The following is a 23,229-nucleotide window of genomic DNA, read 5'->3' as shown; positions in this document are numbered from 1 at the left end:
AAAGCCCCTCTTTTCTCTTGCATAGTATTTCCTGACCTTACTTTCTTGTGATGAACCGTAACTGGAGTATTGTTAATGACTAGCATATTCCTTCAGCTTAGAAAGTCTCAAAATGTGCTCAATTTCTGTAGCCACCTTTTTGAAAATCAGCTCAGATCTGAGCTGATTTTCAAAAAGGTGGCTACAGAAATTGAGCACATTTTGAGACTTTCTAAGCTGAAGGAATATGCTAGTCATTAACAATACTCCAGTTACGGTTCATCACAAGAAAGTAAGGTCAGGAAATACTATGCAAGAGAAAAGAGGGGCTTTTCTTTGGAATTATACGTGACATTGACATCCGAGTGAAATGAAACATGACCTGTGATCCGACTAAACAAGTGTAACACTTGGTAATTATTAACGGCGCCAACGCATCTTAAATCTCAACCAAAACCCGGTCGTTAAGTGCTCAAGACTAGCCTTCCACAAAAGAATCGGCTTAATCGGGGCAAGACAGCGTTTTAAATTGATTTTCCGTGTTAATTATAAGTTCAAGACGTAATGAGAATCACGCCGAACCAACATCTGGAAATTATTTATGACATTGAGTCCGGAAATCCGACCAAAATCGCACTTCTCGACTAATCGATGACTAGCCTAACAACGCTACAGTTATAACGGCGAAAAATAATAGAAAAGCTTTTCAAACTCACGCTTCTTGAAGAGAAAATCCTTGCCCATTCTTGCTAGTGTTTTCCATATCAGCTTATATCCCGGATGTTGAAATCAACATTTGAAAAGGGAAGGGTTAGCGCCCTTTTCCACCACAAAAATATATTAAGTCTTTGGCTGGGTAAACAATTCGCGAAAATTTCACGTTGCCCGAAAAGAACTCATCCCTAAGACCTACTTTTTAAAGCCAAAGACTGTCACCTCCTCAAGCAAAGCCCACAATATACAAGCCTTTAATAGTCCAAGCCCGAGTAACTGAAAATTACTCGTTTAGCTTAAAAGAGGACTATTGGTAGCAAGCATATTAGTACGAGGCAGAAACTGCACTCGTAAGACTTCTCCCATCACTAGACTTAATGATGTCCTCAGGAAAACTTTGCTTCAGGAAGCCAAACGAAACGCTAGGTCTAATGACTTAGTTCTGATCTCAGAGCGCGCGCCGAATTCAAAGCCAAATCGTTGCGCGGTTAGAAGACATTTGAGAGAGAGTGGGGCTAGGTTAGCAAATCAGGGAGGGAGGGGGGGGGGGGTAATAGAAAAATATTTTGGTTTTATAAATATTTGATAATGACCATTGTAATCTATTAAGTTACTGATGTGAAATTCAATAAGAAACGCTAAAAAAAAAATAAATAAATAAATATCTTAAGAAAAGGTAACAAAAACGTCAATTTCTGTAGCCACCTTCTGGAAAATCAGCTCAGATATATATATATATATATATATATATATATGTGTATATGTGTATATGTTTATATCTTTGAAGGTGTCCGCACTGTTGCCTGGCAACAGTGAAAAACAAAGTATGAATGACGCCAGACTGTCTGGCGTCGTCTGGAGAAAAATTTGCATACATCGGAAAAAATATGCGTTGCATGATCAAATTTCAACTGCAATGTTCATCAATTTTCACTGGATACAGAACTATCTCTCCAGAATCTTTCCCCTTTCTTTTAGAAATCTTTTTTGTGCAAGATTGCATTGAAGAAATTACACGTTTTGTGGCCGCGGTAAAATATTTTTCCGTGGGAAATAAATTCATCGAACACGACAGCGCTGCACGCCCGTTGTACATTACGTCGCGTCAGAAATAGATTTTCAACCGCAAACTAGCCTGTGGAACTACGAAAAGACCATGCTCATCAAAAAAAAAATCCTATGCCCTTTTTAATCTCCTCATTTGATGCTACAATACGAGTAAAGAGGGCTTTCCACCCAGCCCCAGCTTCGCGAGGTTTTGCGAGTCACGTATTTCTAGTAAATTGATTAATATAAAACGTTAAACAACGGAAATGAGCATGACCGAACCACAACACATTCGTCATAACCAGATAAATCCTCGACAAGTGACATAAATCGCTTCAAAAATAGAGGCGGTTCTTTACTTACGTCTTTTTCCTGCGAGGCGCTGTGAAAGCTTAAAACATGTCAAGTTTAACCAGCCTTCGATTGAGTTGTATACATCTCCCGTAATGGCGGACGACTCGTGTGGAATGGAAACCAGGTTACGTAAATAAACAAGCCTCTTTTTAAAATGCAAATGTATTACAAATCTTGTGTTCACTCGCGAACGATAAAAGTCCACAAGCTGCTATGTTGCATCAACGGCTATGCGATGAGAATCGAAGGAAAAAAGTTTGAATTCGAAGATACCATCGTTTGGGTTTTTGTGATGCATTCTTCGGTTGAAATGGTTACAAAAAGGCTGTATTTGCAAATTGGCGCCCAAAAAAAGGCGCGCTTTTTCAGTTTAATGTATTTCTGAGAGTCATTATGCATAAATCGTATCTCGCATAATTATGTCATTCCGCAATTCTTATTTTGCATAATTATGCCATTCCGCACGTCATTCCACATTCCATTCCGCAAACTCATTCCGTCTTTTACCCTTACCGCTCACCGAGTCAGCTATCGCTATAACTCGTTCATTGCGCGCGCTACGCGCATTCACGAGTTAAAAAGGAAAAAGTAATCATGCAAAGTCATGATTATATCGAGTGCTTTTGTTAGAACTGAAGTGGAACCGGCGAAGCAGTTTCGAATACAGCAGTCACCTGGTAAGTCGGTGTTTTCTTTGATTGTAAAGCACCGTATGCTCCTGAAGTGTAGAATGGGGTTCAAGAGTCATAAAATCGACCAAAGGAAACGAATACGTTCCTGTTTAGTGGTGAGACAATCAGTCACAGTATCCCTGTTCTGTAATTAGTACCTTCAGGATGCGAGTATGCCGATGGTATATTCTTTAGAAGAAATGCAAATAATCTTGTCGCTTTATAATATAACCTTACAGTCAAACAGTTAAGAAAGTGAGGTAAGCCGTCTGTCATTTTAAAAACCAAGGGGTCAAGTGTTAAGTCTGGTCCAGTCATGGATTTTGAAACGAAAAAAGACGCGGGCAAATTGGCTCGCGTGTTCCTTGTTGCTTAGCTTTACTTGGTGGTATTGGCATTGTATGAAATATAGTCTTTCCTTTTTTCCTTTCAGTGCTTCAGCGAACTATGCGTCGAAACTTTTCACGTTTGAGAGAGGGGTTGGACATAGCTGAAAAAGTCTTGAGACTAGGAAAGAAATTCCGTGATTTTTTTCCGAGAAAGGATTACGTCTCAAGGATACCGAGTTTTGTCGGGTACTTTGTTCGAGAAGAAGATGCAGAAATAAGGAAAAAGGTAAAAACCCTTTGTTGCACAAGCAATTTATCCAGTGTCAAGGCTCTAATACTGCATGGACCACCGGGACATGGAAAACAATATTCAGCAGCAAATGTGATGAACCAACTTTACACATCACGCATGACAAATTCTTTCGTGTTACGAACTGGGAAAAGGAAACCGAGGTTTCTATTTCAAACACCGACAATTAAGTGGACTGTGAATGCAACAGATACATGGAGAATGTTGGAGAGCTATCGTCACCTTGCTAAAGCGATGGGTCTAAACGAAGAGGCTGAAGTTGCAAATCAGGAACTCCAAATTCATAGCAGAACATCAGAAGGAAGGCAACAGCACATGTACACGCACAAACATTTTCAGAAGCATGCGGATGAAAAAGCTTTAAAGCAAATTTCCGAGGCCGTTATTAAAAAGCTTAGTCAGCAAGATTCATGGGTGCTTCTGATAGACGTGGGTAACGAAAACGTGTCTGGTCTTGAGAGTTACTGGCCGCAGCCAGGTGATCGTAACCTTGGAAATGGCCTGGTCATAATGACATCTCAGTATCCAAGTGGTCATGTAAAAGAGGGCATTGATTCTTGTTTGGAGAAGGTCTACATTGGTAAAATGACGGACAACGATGCAGTTAAATTTCTTGAAAGCAAAAGTGGCATCAAGGCGGCTGGTGCTGACAAGATGCACGCTAAGGACTTAGCTGTCAATATGCTAAAGCGTATCCCTCAAAATATAGCCATGTGAGTGTCCCATACTTAAACTAGCTGATCACAAAAAACTCTAAAGTGCGGTTCTCATATGGCGCCGTCATACCCACGGCGGAGCCGGCGACACTACATGGGTACCGTCTCGGCATATGAGAACATCGGCAACCAAGATCAGGGTATATCACAAGTCTTTACCGCTGCTGTGCCTGTGAAATTGGCTCAAGCTCAACTTCGCAGGCATGGCGGCGATCCTTCTGTTAAAGTGGTAACACTACTGAAAGGTTTGACAAATTTGTTTGAAGATTTAAGTCTTCAGAGTCGTTTTTTAACAAAACAAAAAAAATAATAATACTTAAGGAAGTGGTATCTTGATTAAAACTAAAAAGAATGCCTACTCATTTCTATGGCCGTCATGTTAGTGGTTTCTTAGGTGATTCCTTCAAAATAGACGTAGTTTCAAATTTTGACTGATTTTTTACTAGCATGTATCATTTCAAAGCATGTAGTAAAAATAATAGGTCTCCATGTTCGCAAAAGAGCTTCAATCCATTTAAGTTATCCCACAATTGCTTTATTACAATGCCCACTTTGAAAATTTGTGTCTATCTTAATAAGTTCTTTCTATGTCTGGTGAGAACATGATTTACATAGATAAAAACAGAACTTTGAAAAACGTTATAGATAGACTGCATGAAGCATTGGCAGCAATTTGATATACATTCTTGGGAGGGAAACACAATATGAAACAGTATTGACCTAAAATGTTTCTTACATGCGTATTCTCAATAATCAGTACTATTTTATTTTAAGAGTGATTTTTCATCATGATTCATTTTTTTGTCGTAAGTTATTTCCAAAACAATTCAACATAAAACATGATAACAGCAAAGTTAAAATAACGAGATAAGATACCCAAATAGCGATCGATTGAGCTTAGATATCATCAAGGAAAACCTGTCATGTTTTCAAAGTGCGCTTAGCGCGCTTGCAAATGAAATTCTGCGCATGCAATTAAATGGAATCACCTTAACGTATTACTCTATACCCCTGTTATCACGTTGGTGTTACAAGGGCGGTCACCAGCATTGGCCAGTACAGTTAAGCTTCCCTGGGCGACCAACACTCTTTAGCGTCACTATTCCTGAACATGATGGAATTTGTAAAATTGCTAGGTACAGTTTAAAGCTTAAGTAAAGTAGCGGTATAATTCCTTGTTCTAAGTAGTAAAAGTCTGTTGTTTTCATTCAAGTTACTCGTAGAACTAATCTGTTTTTTTGTTGTTGTTGTTGTTCATTTTAGGTTTGGGGCATATTTGAAGGAATTCAGGAAAGAAACCAATGAGAAGCTTACTTTCCGAGATTTGGCTGGGACAGAAACAGAAACACCTGAAGAATGCATGCTGCTTTTGGAAATGACTCGCAAAAATCAAGCAGAGGTAATTCGATAGTGTGCGATTAGTTTGAACCAAGAGTGCTGCATTGGATTGAACATAAAAAGAGAAAATTTCGTAGATATTGAGTAAAGTAGTTAAATACTTAAAAATAAAGCCGGAAGAAATTAGTACGTTTAGTGACGTAAGACTTCGGGACGTCATCCAGTTTCCAAATTGGTTACTTTGCCTACGTCTCTGTGGATTGGGCAACATTGGCAAGAAATTTGCATGTTGTATATTTCTGACCAGATATACCGCTCCAGAATTTTCTTTCGACTTTTCATTTCCCCAGTTAAGGAGGTGACACTGGTTTCCAGCACTTTGCAACACTTGTCGTTTTCTCGACATAATAGGTTACCAAAGCAACAGTATGACCTATTACAACAAAAGCAGTTTTGTTACTAAGAAAAGAGCCATTACTTGTTCACCAATTTATTAGGTATTTGCTTGATAGCATTTTTGTTGTATCTACCGATAAATATTGGCATTATTGATCAGTTAAACTATGAGTGTTGCAAATGCTGGAAACCGATGCCAATTTGCGACAAACAAGAAAACTCTCGCTCAAATTTTATCGTTCAGATAGGTTTGTAGAACTTTTCGCGATGCTGTTGTGTTCTTTAGTTGTTGGTGGAGCCAGGTTCCCCGAGGGTTTGTGAGCTAGACCGCACTTTGACCACACAGACCAGTTTATCCTTTTATTTTGCACTTTTCCCGTGAAAGCGAAGTTCCACAAAAGTAATGTACGGTGTTTTTGACAGACCGTACCTCTCATCTCCTAGCTACCGATCGATGTGAAATTTACGCCAGTTTTTGATTTAGATTGAAGTTTGCAGGATTAATATTTTTGGTGAAATCGATATTACCATTTCTTCTGCGCGTTCCAGTTTTGAATTAGAAAAACGAGACCCAAAATCTTCAGTAAATTGAATTATTTACGCCCTTGCGCGATGAGCTAAAAGTGGCGAGTTTGGCGGCTTCTTAATCTTCCCGCATTTGAATATTGCTTCTTCGAGAATTATTTGCTTCCTTTAAGTCGTTGTAAAACGTTGTAGCTTTTTGTCAGTAGTTAATTAGTGAGTCCAGTTTTCCGTGATTACAGGCTAATCTAATGCACTAAAAATAACTTTTACATCGTAAAGAATTTCTGTCCTAGAAGAACAAATGCATGTCTTCTTCGTACATAAAACTTAACAGTAAAGGCCATACAATAAATCCTTTATTGACCAAACTTATTCGATCAAAGATGGCTGGATATTGGCCACGTTCTGTTTTTGCCTTTTCATGGACCTGAATGCCAAAAAAAAAAGAACTTAGCCCAGCCATCTTGACCTCACGCTTGGCCGATAAACCATTTAAGTAATACTATGCGCTCATATGAAGCTTTTTTATCGATTAGTTGGGCTCAATCGATAATGGGAATCGACCAGTAAGAGAGCGTCACGTCATCCATATTGATTGGGATGAATCAATCGATAATACTGACGTCATTCACATCAACGTCACAAAGGTTACAAAAGGATAATGATGGCAGTTACAGAGGTTGGACGTATCGGTGTTTTAGACACAGGACGTCATGCTAGAGGTTCAAGCAATACCGGAAGTGGGTGGAATTATCCACAGTCCCCTCCAGAGTCAAAGACACCAGAATTAAAACTGCCAAAAAAAGTTAACTGTAAAAAAAAGTCCTTAAAATGACATGGTGGGACGTGAGCGAGGTCCTGGTGACCCGCGCAAGACTTACACAAAAAATCAAAACATTACAATTGGTGGCACGTTACTGCAGTCTTGATGACCAGCGACCGACTTACGCAAAATGATATTTACAAATTTCTCCCAGCCAGCCGGAGAGTGGCGCCCAAGAAGTATTTACAAGAAATTCCGAGTCAGCCACAGAACGAGATCTAAAGAAAGAAACTAGTTACAAGCGGGAACGTGTTGCTCATAACCAGGTGGTTTTACATGTCACACACTTTCAGGAATGTTTAGGATTCGTTCTTTAAAGAACGGGTGTTTTTTTAATATACTAAATACAAGATAAAATATACAAGAGAAAAATAAAAGAAAAATAAATAAAAAGAATGGAAAAAAGCTGAATTTCTATTTTAAATCGGAACGGATTGCTAACTACTTAGTTTTTTGTCAAGACGCACGCATACTTTCGTTCGAAAAAGAAATTTCTTACGTCCTGGAAATAACTATTTTGTGTAGCTTTCCTAAAAGAAGGAACAGCTTCCAGCAATTGCTCGTCACTACTATCCTCAAGGGTTTGACGATGGTTTCTCAACGTATTGATATACAGAGGATTGCAAACGAATAAGTATTATACTTGCAGATGCTGAGTAGGATTGAGGATTACTTCTTCCACCTGTTTTTAAGATATGGACGAAAATGTCTTAAACCCTTGAGGCACTTCACCTGGCGCTAAGTATAGGCAAAAAATTGTCATCAAATCTAACATATTTGTTATCACCACAGATTCTCAAGTTTTTGGCCTGCTGTTCACGTGAACACTTGCCTTTACGATTTCTGGAGATTTGTTTTCCAGAGGCAACAGAAGCCGTAAACCACAGCACATTTGCAGAGATCTCTCTGTGGGATGGCATGAAAGTGGTTTCGATGCACTCGCGGAAGTTTCGCACACTAAAAGACGTACTTTGCAGAAAAGAGCCATCGCCATGTGGTAAGATGAGTAGAAAATCTAGCCTATAAAACTCCAATGTTACTCCACTTTCCTTTGCATTCCTTCCTTACTACAAAAAACCGCTTTTTTGTGACTTGGGCGATTTACACTGAAAAAAATTAATTGAAATAATTAAGCAGGGCACAGTTGTTCAAAGCTCGATTAAGCTAATCCTGGTTTAAAGTGAACTTTGATTCGACTTTGATTGCTAATCAGTAAAAGATTCTTCCAAAATATTTTAGTCCCTTAAATTTGACCTAGACTTCTCGTTACCATTAACTTAAAACTATCTTTTGAAAAACATTTTAAAGATCGAGATAAAAAAACTCGGTTAACTTTTAATCGGGGATAAGCGTTAATCCGCTTTCTAACAACCGGGCCCAGAATGAAAGAATCCGTCAGAAATGTGAGGTTCCAATTTCAGAAGCCGTGAACAGAACCAAAGGAACAGAGCGAAAAGAATTTATTGCATTCGAAATACCTTGAATGCCACACACCACAAACACTATTAACGTCGGCAATAATTCATTCCCACTTCTGCAACTTACAATATAGCATTTTTTTAAACCGCCAATTAAAGTGCCTATGAAGTAAAAAACAAGTTAAGCTTATTTGAAAGGGCTTTTAAAATAAGGAAGGATGGTGTTTTTAGTTTTGCGATATCTTCTCTCCAGAAATATTCAAGTTTTTTATTATGCAAATGAGAAAATGATGGCGTCATAAGTGTTACAGCATGGAAACAAATCACAAAATCATTTATATCTATGAAAAAGATGGGCTTAGGTAATTGAAACTTGGCACCAGTGTATTGTGCCTCAATAAAGACCCAGGTGGTTTATATTGTGATGTCGCTATGGCAACCTTCTTGGCTCCAGTCCCTTCCTGCTTTGAACCAAACAGTGCCATTTGTGACTCTATAATACAAAAGAGATGGTCCTGTTTTAAACAGACGCAATGCCTATATTATGCTTATATTAGTCTTCTCATCAAGCCCAAAAAAGGGGAGCGTCGTTCCCATATCAAATAGATCTGGAGGCAAGACTGTTGTCATGGTAACATCACAAAACGCATTACTTTGTCTTTCTCAAGTTACATTACTGGTGCCAAGTGTGAGCTACATTAATGCAATATTTCCAGACATATTTTTTGATTTGCTCCCACAATGTAACCACCTATGACGTCATAACTTGTGAACGTTTAACTTGAAAATCTTTGCAATGAGAGAAGGTATTACAAAAAAGATTAAGGTATTTGCACTGCCAGATATTTGAGAGCTTTTTAAGCCTTCAAAATCTTTGTGTTGCTTCTTCAGATGGTCTTATATAACAAAAAGTGCTTTTTACAGAAATTCACTCCTAGTTATTTTGAAAGGTCTTTCAAATAAGCTAAACTTGTTTTTTACTTCATAGGCACTTCAACATTAGCGTTTTTAGCGCTCCTCTCATCACTGTTATTGTTTTCAAAAGCTTAAAAATTACTTTTAAAATTTTCAACCAGAGAATGTTTCTAATATTTTACCAAGACGAATCCTTGTTATGGAATTACAATTAACTTTTCTTTTCTCTCGCTTCCTCTGAAAGCTCTCAAATCCTAAAGCCGCAATTCATTTATATTCTTGCCATATACAGGCAAATACACTTATTTATAGGTTGGAAACCGAAAGAGTTAAGCAAGTTATGTCTTTTATTTTCAGTGGTTTACAATTCCCGAACTGTAGAAAATCAGCAATATCCGATGAGCCCACTTACAAAACTAAAGAAAAAGCGTGTTGACGACGTTTTCTTTTTGTTACTGTCCAAATGTTCTACTCATCTCCCGATCAGTTCCGAGAAACACGCATGACTTTGCAGGCAAAGAAGATTTTGGAAAAGTGCCAGTCGAATGCCAAAAAGAAAATTGGTGCTGGCGATATATTTTACAGAGATAATTAACCTTTAAATTTGGTGGAAAATGACATAAATTGCTTTGTACTGATTTAAAGTTTTTTTAGAATTAATACTGCATAGTTATCTCTGAAAACTGCATGGTTTTCCCTAATTTCTGTTTAGATTCCAATTACCCTTTCTAAGATATGCTGTTTCCACGTAGTCAGAAACTGTACAAAAATACCTCTGTATTAGCATCGTTCTTTAATGTTGCGAGAAAATAAAAGGTGATTAAGGGTAGCTCATCAACATGACAGAGTAGTGTGTTATTTTCAAAAATTTCTTGTCGATTCTGTTCTCTTAAAATATTTCGCGTTTATAGTCCTTGAGTTTTCTACATGATACAATTTTGTGCTTAATAAAACTTGACTTGAAACTTGAACTTGTGCTGTTGATTTAATTTCAGAAGTGTCATCAGCCCCTGGCTTTTTTAGCCAGCTTGAGAGGCAGTTTGGCAAATTCAAAAATCAAAGGATTATCCCGAATAATCGTTCCACATTGCTACCTGATGATGTCTCTCTAGTCATTAAATGCCTCAGCAGTGGATGCAAAACCGCATTACAACACAGAAGGGACAAGGACAAGACCATGCTGCGTTTCATATTGCCTCATTTGAAAGAATCTGTAGAGGTAATGACCTGATTGCGGAAATGTTTTATTGCGTTATCTTTTCGTCCTAGTCACAAGGTTGCGTCCTTAAGGAAATGAAACCAGTTGACGTGTGATATTTCTTGTGCTTTAAGAACAAATGCCTTATGTTGAGCTCCTCTTCATCACTATCTAAGACTGCCTCCGGGTGATAATAACAAATTATATGTTGTAATATTTCCTGAAATTATTCTCCTGGTAGTAGCACATTACATTTTTCTTAGGTTTATATGCATGAACTATAAACGAACGAATTAATGAATATCGAAACCACGATGAAACAATTTTTTTTATAGTTAAGCAAGAAATTGGAAGTAGACCAAGACATAGATCCTGTTGTCATGGCAGATGGATATGTATCCCTTGGCGGAAGCTTACTTTTCTTTGGTGAGTCCGAAGAAGGAACAAAAAATCTGGAGATTGCTTTGGCCCGATACAACGATTACAGAGGCCCAGAGAATGTGCAGCTTGATGTGGCCAACTTGCTTCACTACCTCGGAGAGGCTTACAGTAACAGGTATACATACCATTTAAGTATAGAACAAGAAACGAGTTGATCGATAAGTGTTTTGTGGAAACTGTTATTCCTTATTAGAAAGATATTAAGCTGCCATCTCCTCTTCCAGGCATCTTGGAGACCCCTTGAAAGGGGAGGTGTGTCTAAGAAAGGCGTTAGAAATTAAAGAGCGACTGTTCGAAGGTAAATCCCACCCACAAATTGCTTTCACCCTCAGAGGTCTCGGAAATGTGCTAAACGAAATCGGCAGACACGACGAGGCTATGTAAGTATATCAAACAGTTTTACTTCACTGGCTGTCTTTACAGTCGAACCAGGTCAAACGTACCCCCCTAGATTCTATTAATGAATCTATTATTTGAAAATTGAACCCGTTAGTCGTTTCAAGTATTCAAATCAAAATTAGATTTCTGATTGGATTATACGAACCAGGGTACAAAATATGCATGAAACCAGAAAAAAAGAAAGCCCGCGGGAAAAACCCCTCTCAATATATTCAGAGCGGCAATTCTTGATTTATATAAAAGTGGATTTTCCAAAAAGCAGATTTCTCGTGATTTACAGCAGTCAACGCGTACTGTCAGAAAGAAAATTCGCCATTTTAAACTGGGCACGGTGGGTCCTGTCGCGTAAATTTAGACTCACTAATGATCACTAAATGAACATTTTACGTTTGTAAACTTGCGTTTTTTCCGTTAGTTATTCAAAAACAAAAATGAAAAAGGACTGGAAGCGTTTTATTATAATAAACGGTTCTCTTTTTGAGGTATATGCAAATTAATTTAGCGAAAAGTATGCGAACTCACAGTGAAAGATGTTCATTTCAGTTGACCTTCGGCAATGGCAGCACATGTGTTGCGCTATTTGATTCGTCGACGTATAATGGACAGTCTGGTGAAATAATAATATATACCAAACTTTTTCATGCTACAAGGTAGGTAATGCTATACATGAAAGATAAATTGGAATTTTTCAGCCCGACTCATTTGCAAATTGCAAGCGCTTGACTTTGTGCTCTTGCCATGACCAAATTTGCATAACGAATTATATGAATGTGTCAACAACATGCAGGAACAGTTTGAACGAACGAGCTGTTTCAAATGTACTGTAGTTTTGAATTTTACAGGCTATTGCTTTTACTGTTAGCGCGGATCTGTGTTCTGAGAATTTTAATTTGATCACTGATCCGCGTTAACAATGAATAAATGAATGCATTCTATGAAACGACTAATGGGTTCAATTTTCAAATAATCGATCCATTAATAGAGTCTAGGGGGGTACGCTTGACCTGGTTCGACTGTAAGTCTTGTTAAATATAATTTTGTTGAAATGAACTGATGTTATTGACCGCACGTGAGTTCCAGATGTAGAGATCGTGGCTCTGTTCTGGCCGAATTCTCTTTTGTTTCACAAGTGGCCGTAGCCCATGAATGGGTAAATAAGGAATAAGGACTCCTGCAGATAGGCAAAATAAGCTTAGTCAATTTGGAGCTGGCTGATCTGATAAAGAATCTGATAAAGAAATAAAGTTTAAGTACGAAAATTATGATCATCCGGGTGAGTGTAGTCTTAAAAAGGATTGTTTGAGGTGACTTTGGCTGACGTTTCGACAACCTGAGCGGAAGACATCTTCAGAGTCAAGCAAATTGTGCAACGTCAGTAGATGGTATAAATGTCTCTGGTTGTTGATCTGATTGGTCAACGAATTCGAGATGTTATTGGTCGTTTGTCAGTAAGCCGTGACGTTATTGGCTGTGAACAGTGTGAAGACTGTAAAAGGTGATTTGTGCGATTTGTGCGTGTTTGTCAAAAGTCCTTTGGCCTATAGTTAGTAAAAATTTGATTATTTGTCTGTTTTGTTGATGTTGCCAATAAGTCGTTTGTAAGGTGGTTTTAGGCAACGGTTGAGTGGCGTTTGTTCTACTCAGTAAACCAGCTTTCCAGAGTCAGGAGTTGTTTGTACTGTAGGTAACGCACTTGGCGGAGCACCAGTTGATTCTCTGGTTCGTTTGTAAATGGTGTTCAGCAATGTGATTGTTGATATCACCATTTCTAGTTGCTCGTTTGTGTTCAGTCAGTCGTACGTTTAAATTTCTGCCGGTCTCACCAATATAAGTAGCCTGGCTGTTACAGCGAGTTATAGCTTTTTATTTTATTTTTCTGCGCGACTAATTTTCACTTACTTTTGTTTTATTTGTGTGTGTTACATCTTTCATACCTTTCGCCCCCACACCTTTATAGTTCATTATGTCTGTAAATAGCCTTTCTGTCACCCCTTTTTACCCTTTTTTAGCCAGTTTTCTTGCATAAGTTTTCAGTGTGCGCATCATTTTCAGTTTTGTATAGTTGTGTCTCGCCGTTCTTCCCGTCTTGATTAATTCTCTGTAGAATCACCGATAAGGTACGTTCTTGTGTTAGTCGTTCGTTTTCTATTGTTTCTCAGTTGCTCATTCCATGTCGTTTACTTGTAGTATTATTTTTAACATCTTTTATTTAATCTTTGTATTTCAAGAACCGTTCTGGTACGGATTTGTTTACCGTCGGGATGAGTTACTTTGAAATGGTGAAAATATCGAATAAAGTGAAAGTAGAGAGCTGAGTGATTAGCAGCGGCTACACTGGCAGTCGCAGCATTTGATCTTGTAAACTGCTCCTTGTCTGTTGTTCGGTTCGTCTCTGTCCTTTACGTTCATCAGTAGTTGTCGCAAAGTGGTGATAGGTTTGTAAGCTACACGGATGTTGTAGTGCTGTAGAATCCGTGCGATAGTTTCAGAAGTGCCTTTGATAACGGTATAGTCGCAGTAGTGACAAGAGTCGCGTGGCTGTTTGTGACGTTAGGTTCAGTGTTCTTGTAAGTGTCACGTCTAACAAAGTCCTTGTTATAGTTGTTCTTGTTGAAAACGTTGTCTAAGTACTGGGTTTCGTCTGCAAAACTGTCAGGTGAGTCACAAATCAGTTGCGCTCGCCTTGTCAAGGTCTGTATAGTCGTTACTTTGTGCGAAGTAGGGTTGTCGGATGGCTGGCCTAGTAGCCTGTCAGTATATGTAGGTTTTCTGTAAACCGTAGTGCTTAGTTTGTTATTGTTGTCACGGGTAGCAAAGCAGTCTAGCATTTTCCTCGATCTCCTTAGTAGACTGTCCGTCGGCTTTCTGTCTGTTAAGGTGTTCGTGAAAATCGTCGATTTCGTCTTTGTGTACTGTTGGAAAGGGAGACGATTCCTATTGTACTTGCCTACCAAGAATTTTATGCATACGTTCTGCATATCAATGTAATGCTTGTTTCCACCAGACATGACAAGAACTGATCAAATGGACTTATGAAAGTGAATATTGAAAGCAATTATGGGCTAACTTGAGGGGATCGCAGCTGTTTCGCCGGCACGGTGACCTATTCGTTTTATTGCAGCTTTTGAAATAATACATACTACTTAGCAATCATTGAAAGTTTGAGAAACTTTTTTACGACAACCATTAGTTTTTCTAGCAAATCACCTTAAATTAGTGTGGTGCCTTAAATTTGTGTGACACTTCTTGAGGATTACACTAACCTTGTAATGTTTGATTATCTCATTTTATAACCAGTCTAAAGAAGACAAGTTAGTCTGTTAAATCTTGTTACAGTGAAACCTCTCCTTACGGACACCTTTATAATACGGACACCTCTCTATTACGGACAGTTCACTTGGTACCTGAGAGACCGAAATCCATACAAAGCCTACCTCTCTAAAACGGACACCTCTATAATACGGACACTTATTCCTGTCCCCTTAGTGTCCGTAATAAAGAGGTTTGACTGTATATAGATTATATTTTTGACTGTATATAGATTATATTTTATAATTCAGTGACCTCATCAAGAGAGCGCTTATGATCTACGATGAAGGCCTAGGCGACACCAGCCTCAAACAAGAATATGGCTACACCCTTAGTGCATTGGGATCCTCCTACCGTTACCTTGGACAGTATGATAAAGCCGAAGGCTACCTGAAAGAGGCTCTGAAAATCTTTAGAGCGGCGGATTCCCCGAACAGACTAAGGGTAAAAAATAATGATGATGATGATGATGATGATGATGACGACAATAATAAAACAACTTTTATTCAAATATTATTACGTTTATATATCTGGGGTTTTTTTTGTCTTTTCTGCGGTAAAGATAGGTTTTGTTGTGTAAAATGTGTTATTTCCAAAGATGCTGTGTGAATTAAAAATAAGTGTATAAGGAGATTGCAAAAATAGTAACATTTCCTATGAGGAATTAATCTAACAGCTAAGTTGTGGAGGGTGTGAAACCGCCACTACAGCTGTTAGTTACTACAATTCTTGCAGCGCCAGTTGTTTGTTAAGAAAATCTTGCGTCGTAAAAGGCTATGCCGTCGTAAATGATAAAACCCTTATCAGTAAATCGTTACCCACCTATTTCAGTGACCTCTGCATTGAAAACCCCCAAGTCCATGGTTATAATACCAGGAATTCAAAACATCTACTTAAGTGTTTTAACCGGACTAACTATGGAAAATACTCTTTAAGAAGTAAGACAGTTGGTACATGGAACAAAACTCCTCTAGAAATAAAACGATCTCTTTCTATACATGTTTTCAAAAAGAAAAAGAAGCAATTCCTTCTCTTTCAATGATTATGATATAGGCGTTAACTTACATAATTTTACTTACACCTTTTATTATAACTGTTATTTGTACACCAAACCTGATATCCTGATTAATTTAGCTTAAAAATGTAATTTGAATCAAAGTGGGACTACTTTGTAAAAGCCCGTGAGGGTTTCTTTGGTCTTCCTCCCGACTTCAATGTAAATTGCAATATGTACTTATTACGTTATTTATAATTGTGGGAAATAAACATTCATTCATTCATTCATTCATTCATTCATTCATTCATTCATTCATTCATTCATTCATTCATTCATTCATTCATTCACTCACTCACTCACTCACTCACTCACTCACTCACTCACTCACTCACTCACTCACTCACTCACTCACTCACTCACTCACTCACTCACTCACTCACTCACTCACTCACTCACTCACTCACTCACTCACTCACTCACTCACTCACTCACTCACTCACTCACTCACTCACTCACTCACTCACTCACTCACTCACTCACTCACTCACTCATTCATTCATTCATTCATTCATTCATTCATTCATTCATTCATTCATTCATTCATTCATTCATTCATTCATTCATTCATTCATTCATTCAGGTTGGTGTAACACTGAGCCGCCTAGCCTCAGTTCAAAGGAGCATGGACAAACTAGACGAAAGCATAGCATCTCTGGAGGAAGCAAACGAAATGATTGGATACGACAACATTTCCCGGGCTGTGATCTTTTCAAAAATGAGTGTCGCTTACCGCTATAAAGGCGATTCAACCAACAGTTTAAAATTTGCAGAGGAGGCCTCAAAAATTACGGATGAACAATTCGGGTCCAAAGAACATCCAGGTAAGTTGACGGAATACATTAGCGGTTTACGGTATAAAAAAAACTCTGGGTCTATATATTAGTTATTACTAAAAACTGGATCATTGTATAATGCAATTCGAGCAATTTGGTTGGCTTAGCGGCCATGGTATATGAGCCTTTATACCATGCCCGAAAAATAGCGACCATTAAATTGGCTTCTTATTGTTCTTGCAAAGCGAAATCATCAAAATCTAGCAATATTTTTTGATTGTTTTTGATAAAACAATTGTGCCACTCGCGCTTGTTGGATATGAGATGATAGATAGCCAACACGCGCGTGAAATAATAGTTAAATATACATTTTATCTTCCTAGACTCTAGCTAGGAGTGCATGATACAAAATTAAGGAACACCCATACTCTAAATTAGTGGCCCTTCACCACGTCCCATCACCATTACAGAAACTGACTAGGGAATAAAATACTAAAACCTCAAAGTTTAATGGTTGTGATCAAAGAAGTCGGGGACAATGGCACTATTAATTATTTTTATCATGAACAGCCATAGCGACTGCACTGCTGAACCTTGGCCACGCAAAAAGTGATGTGGGGAATGTTGAGGAAGCCGAGAAGAACCTAACCAGAGCACTGGAAATTAACACTGCGCTCCATGGTGGAAACCATCGAACTGTTGCCGCCACTCTCAATTACCTAGCGTATGTCTATCAGCAAATGTTGAGGGTGCGAGAAGGAAAGGAGATGCTGGAAAGAGCTGTGGAAATAATGAAAACCAATTATTCTCCTTCGCACCCAGGTAATTTGCCTCGGTTTTAAGAACAAGAATAGGTCTTTAGTTTTATGCCTTTGTTGTTTGAGTATATTTACAAACGATTAAACTGCACTACTTCCTGGAACTGCGAAATAAAGCACCATAAGAAAAAAAAAACACTGGACTTATAAAACAGTGTTGAAACCCACCCTTGACCAGTACCTTTAAGTCCCTTCTTCAGATCTCAGTAAGCTCTCAGGGACCCTGAAACGCCACCCATGTTTAGTTAAACGTTAACCACATGCTACTAACAATAATAATTGACAAGGGGTTAGTTTCGTGCATGCTGCGCCGGTGGGGTTTTGGAGACGAATATCTGGTTTTATCAACATGAATAGTGGTAACATCCACTATTTTAAACTTCCTTTCGTTGGCATTGAAACAAATCATCAGTCTTTCGAACACTTGAACAGGTCTTATAATTGTGCAAACCAGTTCACTTTTGCTCGTTTTATAAAAAATTGAGATTCTGATAAAACAGAAAACAATATTTATATTTACGAAAACAATAATTGAACCAAATTGATCAATTAAGTTCTTTCTGTTATCATGCATTTTTAGTCACTCTGTAATGGTATTGTTATCAGACTAATGATCTAAAGATGGCATAAGTAATTTTTAATCTAGTAATTTAGAATTGTCAATACTTCAGGCACCTCTGTCACCATGACATTTTGTTGACTTATAGAAAAGGCCAACTCACTGAAAAGGCTGAGCAAAGCTTGCTTGATACTTGGAGAGACGATTAGAAGTGCTGAGATAGCCAACTCTGCGTTGCAAATATACAAGAAGACTTATACAACGACCATGATCCATAGAGAGGTACGTTTTGACTACATAACCTTGCGAAAACAACCTAGTAAAGGTAACATTTTAGACATGAGGTTTGTCGCACATTTCACGGGTAAAAGTTCTAACTTTTGTTTTTCAATCCTGTTCAAGCCACAGCCGCAGACAAATATCTGCGAGACACTTGACGGAACAAGCCCAAGCACCCTTCCCCCCTGAATCAAAGTCTTGAACAATGAAAACGCGTTTTTGCTTGGATTACCACCCGGGGGCCCCCGGGGATTACCAAAAGTTTTTTATTGTCAACTTTGCTACGGTGGGAGGGGGAGGATGTAACGCGCCTGGGTGTCACAGTCGTTTTGTCCAGGGTTGCAGATTTTATTCCTCACTTTATTTGAAATAGCTGCTTCACAAATTTCGTTGATACTTTTTATTCTGTACTTCCTATGCACGATTCCGTTACATTGTTACAGAATAGTTAAAGACATTTAACGGTGTCTTTTTTGTACAGTCGAAGCTTTCGTAAGTGATCCATCTCAGGATTTGGAAAAGTGGTCTAAACTAGAGCTGGTCGCTAAAGGCCCGTTTAAACGGTTTCAACATTTTCTAGAACACTTTGTTGAACCAAGTGTTAGGGGCGATTAAACAGGTCGTTCAACATTGTTGAAAGTGTAAAAAAAGGTTGATAGCATGTTAATGGGCCTTTTGCACTAACTGGTCACATGGTACAAAATCCGGCATACTGGATGACAAAAGAATTGTAGTAGATCCGAGCACAAAGGAATTCCAACCTGTCAAGCTTGACTTGATTGCTTTGTTCTCGATGTCCCAGTGGAGGATGCCACGCTTTTTTGCCATCCAGTATGGCACTTATACCATGTGACCAGCAAGTGCAAAAGGTTGGTTTAAATTGGTTTAAACTTATCATTCAACATCGATTCAACATTTCCTTCGTTCTGGAAGCCATTTGAGCACTCTGTTCAATATATGACCAACATTTCCCAAGATCGAATGAACGATGAACGAATGTTGGTCAAATGTCGAAGCGTTTAAACGGGCCTTAAGGGAATAAGCTCTCGTAAGAGAGCAATCACTGAAACAGTAGAGGCTGGTCGCGCAGGGGACTTTTTTTTTCAGACGCGGCTGGCAAAAGTAAACGTGACGCGTCTACTGAGATTAAAACCTTTTAAACGTTTACTCAGATGATTGCAATGTCTCATGTATGTGTACAGTACTGCACAACAGCTATCAACAAAGTGCTGATGCGTTACTAGAGTAATAATGTGTCAGAATGCGTTATATTAGTTTACTCTATATAAAGTACAAATTGAACGTCGAAGTTTCACATGACAACATTTTGACTCTAGGACTTGATGAAATAGTTCTTAATAGATGATTGTTTGAGATCGAGAATTGTAAACTTTCATTGAAGTGTTGAATTCTAGGTACAGTACATCAAACTCTTTGAGTGGTCGCTTATACGAACTTACAAATAAAGCAAAAAAACTTCTTGGTAACTAGTAAAAGTGGTCGCAGTCGCTTACGGGACCTTTTAATCAGAGGATTTCAGGGGTGAAAGTTAAAACAGGGTTTCATAGTGTCGGTCGTAACTAGATCTGGTCACCTAAGAGAGCGGTCGCAAGGAGAGCTTCGACTGTATCTTTCTATGCTTTCAAAGAGTGTAAGGTGTTTTAGGGATAAAAGATAACTTTCAATTAATTGCAAATTCGCCCTGAGGCAGGTGGGTATACAATAGAACACTAGGTCCCCTGCTAGGTAAACCCACCACCTAACCGCATTCCCCAACCAACCATGAGAGTTGGGAGTAGAAAGACTAGAAAGTCTAACCATTTGCAGATGTCAGAGCAAAGGCAGCACTTTCTCCTCAGTTATTTAAAGACCTTCAGTGTTGGTCCGGCCGGGGTTTGAACCCGCACGATAATCCGGTGCACTACCAACTGAGCTAACTGGTCGGCGGATAAAGGATAAAGGATAACTAAAAATAATTATAGCTATAAGGGGTAACCCAGTTTAAAAAATAATGGCTTAGAATTAATTATAAGTTCTGGCGATAAGGTATAAATTGCAGGGATATGGGATAGCCCAACATCCTATATAAGGGCCTGCTCAAAGAGCAAAAATGTTTGTTGTTATTTCCGCCTGCCTTGATTATCTAATCTAACCTCATCCCTCTTCGCTTCAACTAGGACGTAAGGAATTGGTCATGTCATCCAAATTTAGAAAAGATAAACTTTAGATTTAGTCGACAGTTACAATATCGATTATTGAATCAACTTGCTGCTTTATAGATAAAGTTTCGTTTTATCTTTTTTCGTAGGTGAGGAAATGTGCAGTAAGAGTTGCATACGCATGCTCTAAGATTGGTTTCTTCGATAAGGCAAAAGAATGTCTAATGGAGGTTGAGATTGGTTTTCCAGATGATAAAAAGAACCATCCCGAGTTCGCCGCATTTCTTCGAAAGAAAACCGAAATCGATCTGGACAGTTTTGAAATCAAGTGGCCGTCGAATGAGGAAGGCGTTGAAAAGATAAAGTTAACGACACAGTCTGATCTCCTTAGGGCAGAAGAAATAATGAAAACGTCCCTTGGAAGCGAGAATCAACAATATGCTTTGATAAAGAAGGAGCAAGCACGGCTGAACGTTATTATGGGCAACTACCAGATCGCCTATAACCAAATCTGTGACGCTCTCAATATAATTCGGAAAGATTGCTATCAAAAGCAAGGAATTGGACATTACCTAACAGCTGATTTTTTGCTGATAAGAAGTGACGCTGAGGGTAAGCTCCGGTTGAATGACCCGCAGAAGGAGTCCTTAAAATACGCAGAAGAAATTTATCGGAATATTTTTGGCAATAATCACCCGATGGTTGCACTCACTTTACAAAAACTGTACATAATGTACCAAGATCGAGGAAACATAAATGAAGCACAAAGATGTCTCGAGGGAGGCAAGCAAATTTGTGAGATTCTCGAAAAGGATTTACAAGAGCAACTTGACAGAAGTACTTTTGACTTTCTCGTCAAGTACAAGCTAGAGAACCATCCTATTCTGAAACGCCAACAGCAGATAACCAAGAAAATAACTAGCACTCTCGGTGCATGGCAAAAATGATTTCACAAAAAGCCTTTACACTGCTCATCAGCAACACGTTTTTTGAGAGGAATTAACAAACTTTATTCGCCAATCATTTCTTACTTTGTACAACTATTACATTAAGATGCAGGAGATCTTTGCAAGCTCTACTGAGCTTTTCAAAGAAGATTCCCAGACATTGTTTATTACTAATAAAACAATTACAATTAATAGGGCTTTTTACAAGTTACATTTTCCATCCTAAAAGTTATGTATTTGTAATGTAAATGCTGCTGTTTTTATATCTTAATCAAGTCTTTGTATGAACTGCAAGAGTTTTGTTTTCTTAGATTTTCCGGTAGACTGTTCCATAGTTGTGCTCCTCTGTATATGACAGATAATTTACCATAATTTGTTCTTTGATAGTCTGTGTGTATATTGGACGCTGACCGTGTATTGTAATTTTCATAATATTCATTCTTTGTGAGATAATCATTAAATGTTGTAGGTAATTTATCAATGAAATATTAAGACATAAAAGTGCTGTTTTAAAAGTATGTATAAAGCTGGTAAATATTCAATAATTTCATTGATTGACAAATTCTTTTGTATTCTTTTGAAAGTTATTAATGTTGTACGAGCTAAATTCCGTTTCCACCAATTGTATTTCAAAGAGCGCATAAGAAAACGTTGTGGTAGGTAATTACCTAATCGCGTTGCCTCTGTAGTTTGTCATAAATACAAGTGCTTTGTTAAATATGCTTTGTCTATGTTCTGGACTGTTGAACGCAAACAATGTCTCCGGAGGCTGTGGATTGTTGTGGCAGATCCTGGTTACCCTTCACAGCCACCGAGTATTCCCCCCAGATTGGCATTGTCGATAAAATTCGAAGAGTTCCCCAAAACTTACCTTCACATCTTCCAATTGTGCAAATGCCATAATTGACAATTATTCCACGAGCGGGCGTTGGATACAAGATGGTAGATAGATAGTCGCTGGTAGATAGATAATCATCCAGGAGGATTGAAGATCCACTGAAGTCCTCCTTGGGCACAGAATCCATCGATCCTTTGCTTATTCCATTCCTCAATCGTTTCTTTCAACTCGTTGTCCGCTTTAGTGAAGTTTGTTCCACAGCCGCTCCTAATTTTCTTGGGGCATCCTCTTAGGCAAATGAATCTTCTCAATGCGTTAATCATGGAATCTGTATTCAAGGTGTTTGAAACCTCTATGTGTATGGTAACGGACCGTCAAGTACGTGAAAATGCATCCATATCTCTTGACTGTACTTCTTCCCTGCTTTACTGCTATGGGGCCAAAAAACTCCAAGCCGACATATGTTAAGGGAGGTTTGTGAGGGGTAATCCTGTCTTCATGTAACTTTGCCATGAACTGCTGTCCGGTGGATGCCTTCCTCTCTTGACAATTAACACACCTTTTCAATACACGTCGCACTGTAGAGCGTTCCTTTAAAATCCAAACCCTTTCCCTTAAAAGTAATAAAACAAATTCCTGGCCCATATGGCCCACACTCCTATGGTTGTCCTAGATGATTAGCTCTGTCACGTGGTGATCATTGGGCAGGATGTAAGGATACTTAAAATCTTCATCTACGGGAGCAGTATTTAATCTCTCACCAACAGACAGCAACCCATTTCTTAACTTTGGATCCAATTTGAAGATCAAGGGGCCTACTTTCCATCTTCATTAACCGTTCGCTTGCACCAGGCGAGATGTTGCTAAATGCCTCAAACACCTTTCGAAAGGTCGCTTTCTGGACCTGTCGAACAATT

General features: G+C 38.5%; 1 protein-coding gene across 2 annotated transcripts; it reads left to right on the top strand.

Annotated features, from left to right (window-relative positions):
* Nucleotides 1–2,522: 2,522 nt before the first annotated feature.
* Nucleotides 2,523–22,192, top strand: LOC146458768 (uncharacterized). 2 transcript variants are annotated; one of them, XM_085090361.1, is made up of 12 exons: nt 2,523–2,771; nt 3,199–4,117; nt 5,384–5,519; nt 7,995–8,199; nt 10,531–10,754; nt 11,069–11,289; nt 11,399–11,554; nt 15,134–15,326; nt 16,520–16,760; nt 17,283–17,534; nt 18,238–18,371; nt 20,677–22,192. In XM_085090361.1, exons 1-12 carry the CDS (start codon nt 2,699–2,701, stop codon nt 21,472–21,474), a joined length of 3,552 nt encoding a protein of 1,183 aa, XP_084946487.1. In that variant the 5' UTR covers nt 2,523–2,698; the 3' UTR covers nt 21,475–22,192. The 2 variants fall into 2 exon arrangements, with proteins under 2 accessions (XP_084946487.1, XP_084946488.1); XM_085090362.1 differs by lacking the exon at nt 2,523–2,771 and adding an exon at nt 3,007–3,025.
* Nucleotides 22,193–23,229: the final 1,037 nt, after the last annotated feature.

The sequence above is a fragment of the Pavona decussata genome, unplaced genomic scaffold (assembly GCF_977016875.1).
Source record: "Pavona decussata unplaced genomic scaffold, jaPavDecu1.1 SCAFFOLD_229, whole genome shotgun sequence".
NCBI classification, from domain to species: domain Eukaryota; kingdom Metazoa; phylum Cnidaria; class Anthozoa; order Scleractinia; family Agariciidae; genus Pavona; species Pavona decussata.
The sequence above is the reverse complement of the archived record's forward strand: the minus strand, read 5'-3'. Positions and strand labels throughout refer to the sequence as shown.

Excerpts from the sequence above, each read along its gene's own strand:
- LOC146458768 (XM_085090361.1), top strand. The coding sequence starts at position 2,699 with ATGATTATATCGAGTGCTTTTGTTAGAACTGAAGTGGAACCGGCGAAG. Across the intron at positions 5,520-7,994 it reads CTCGCAAAAATCAAGCAGAG|ATTCTCAAGTTTTTGGCCTG; the intron begins GTAATTCGATAG and ends TTATCACCACAG. Across the intron at positions 18,372-20,676 it reads CGACCATGATCCATAGAGAG|GTGAGGAAATGTGCAGTAAG; the intron begins GTACGTTTTGAC and ends CTTTTTTCGTAG.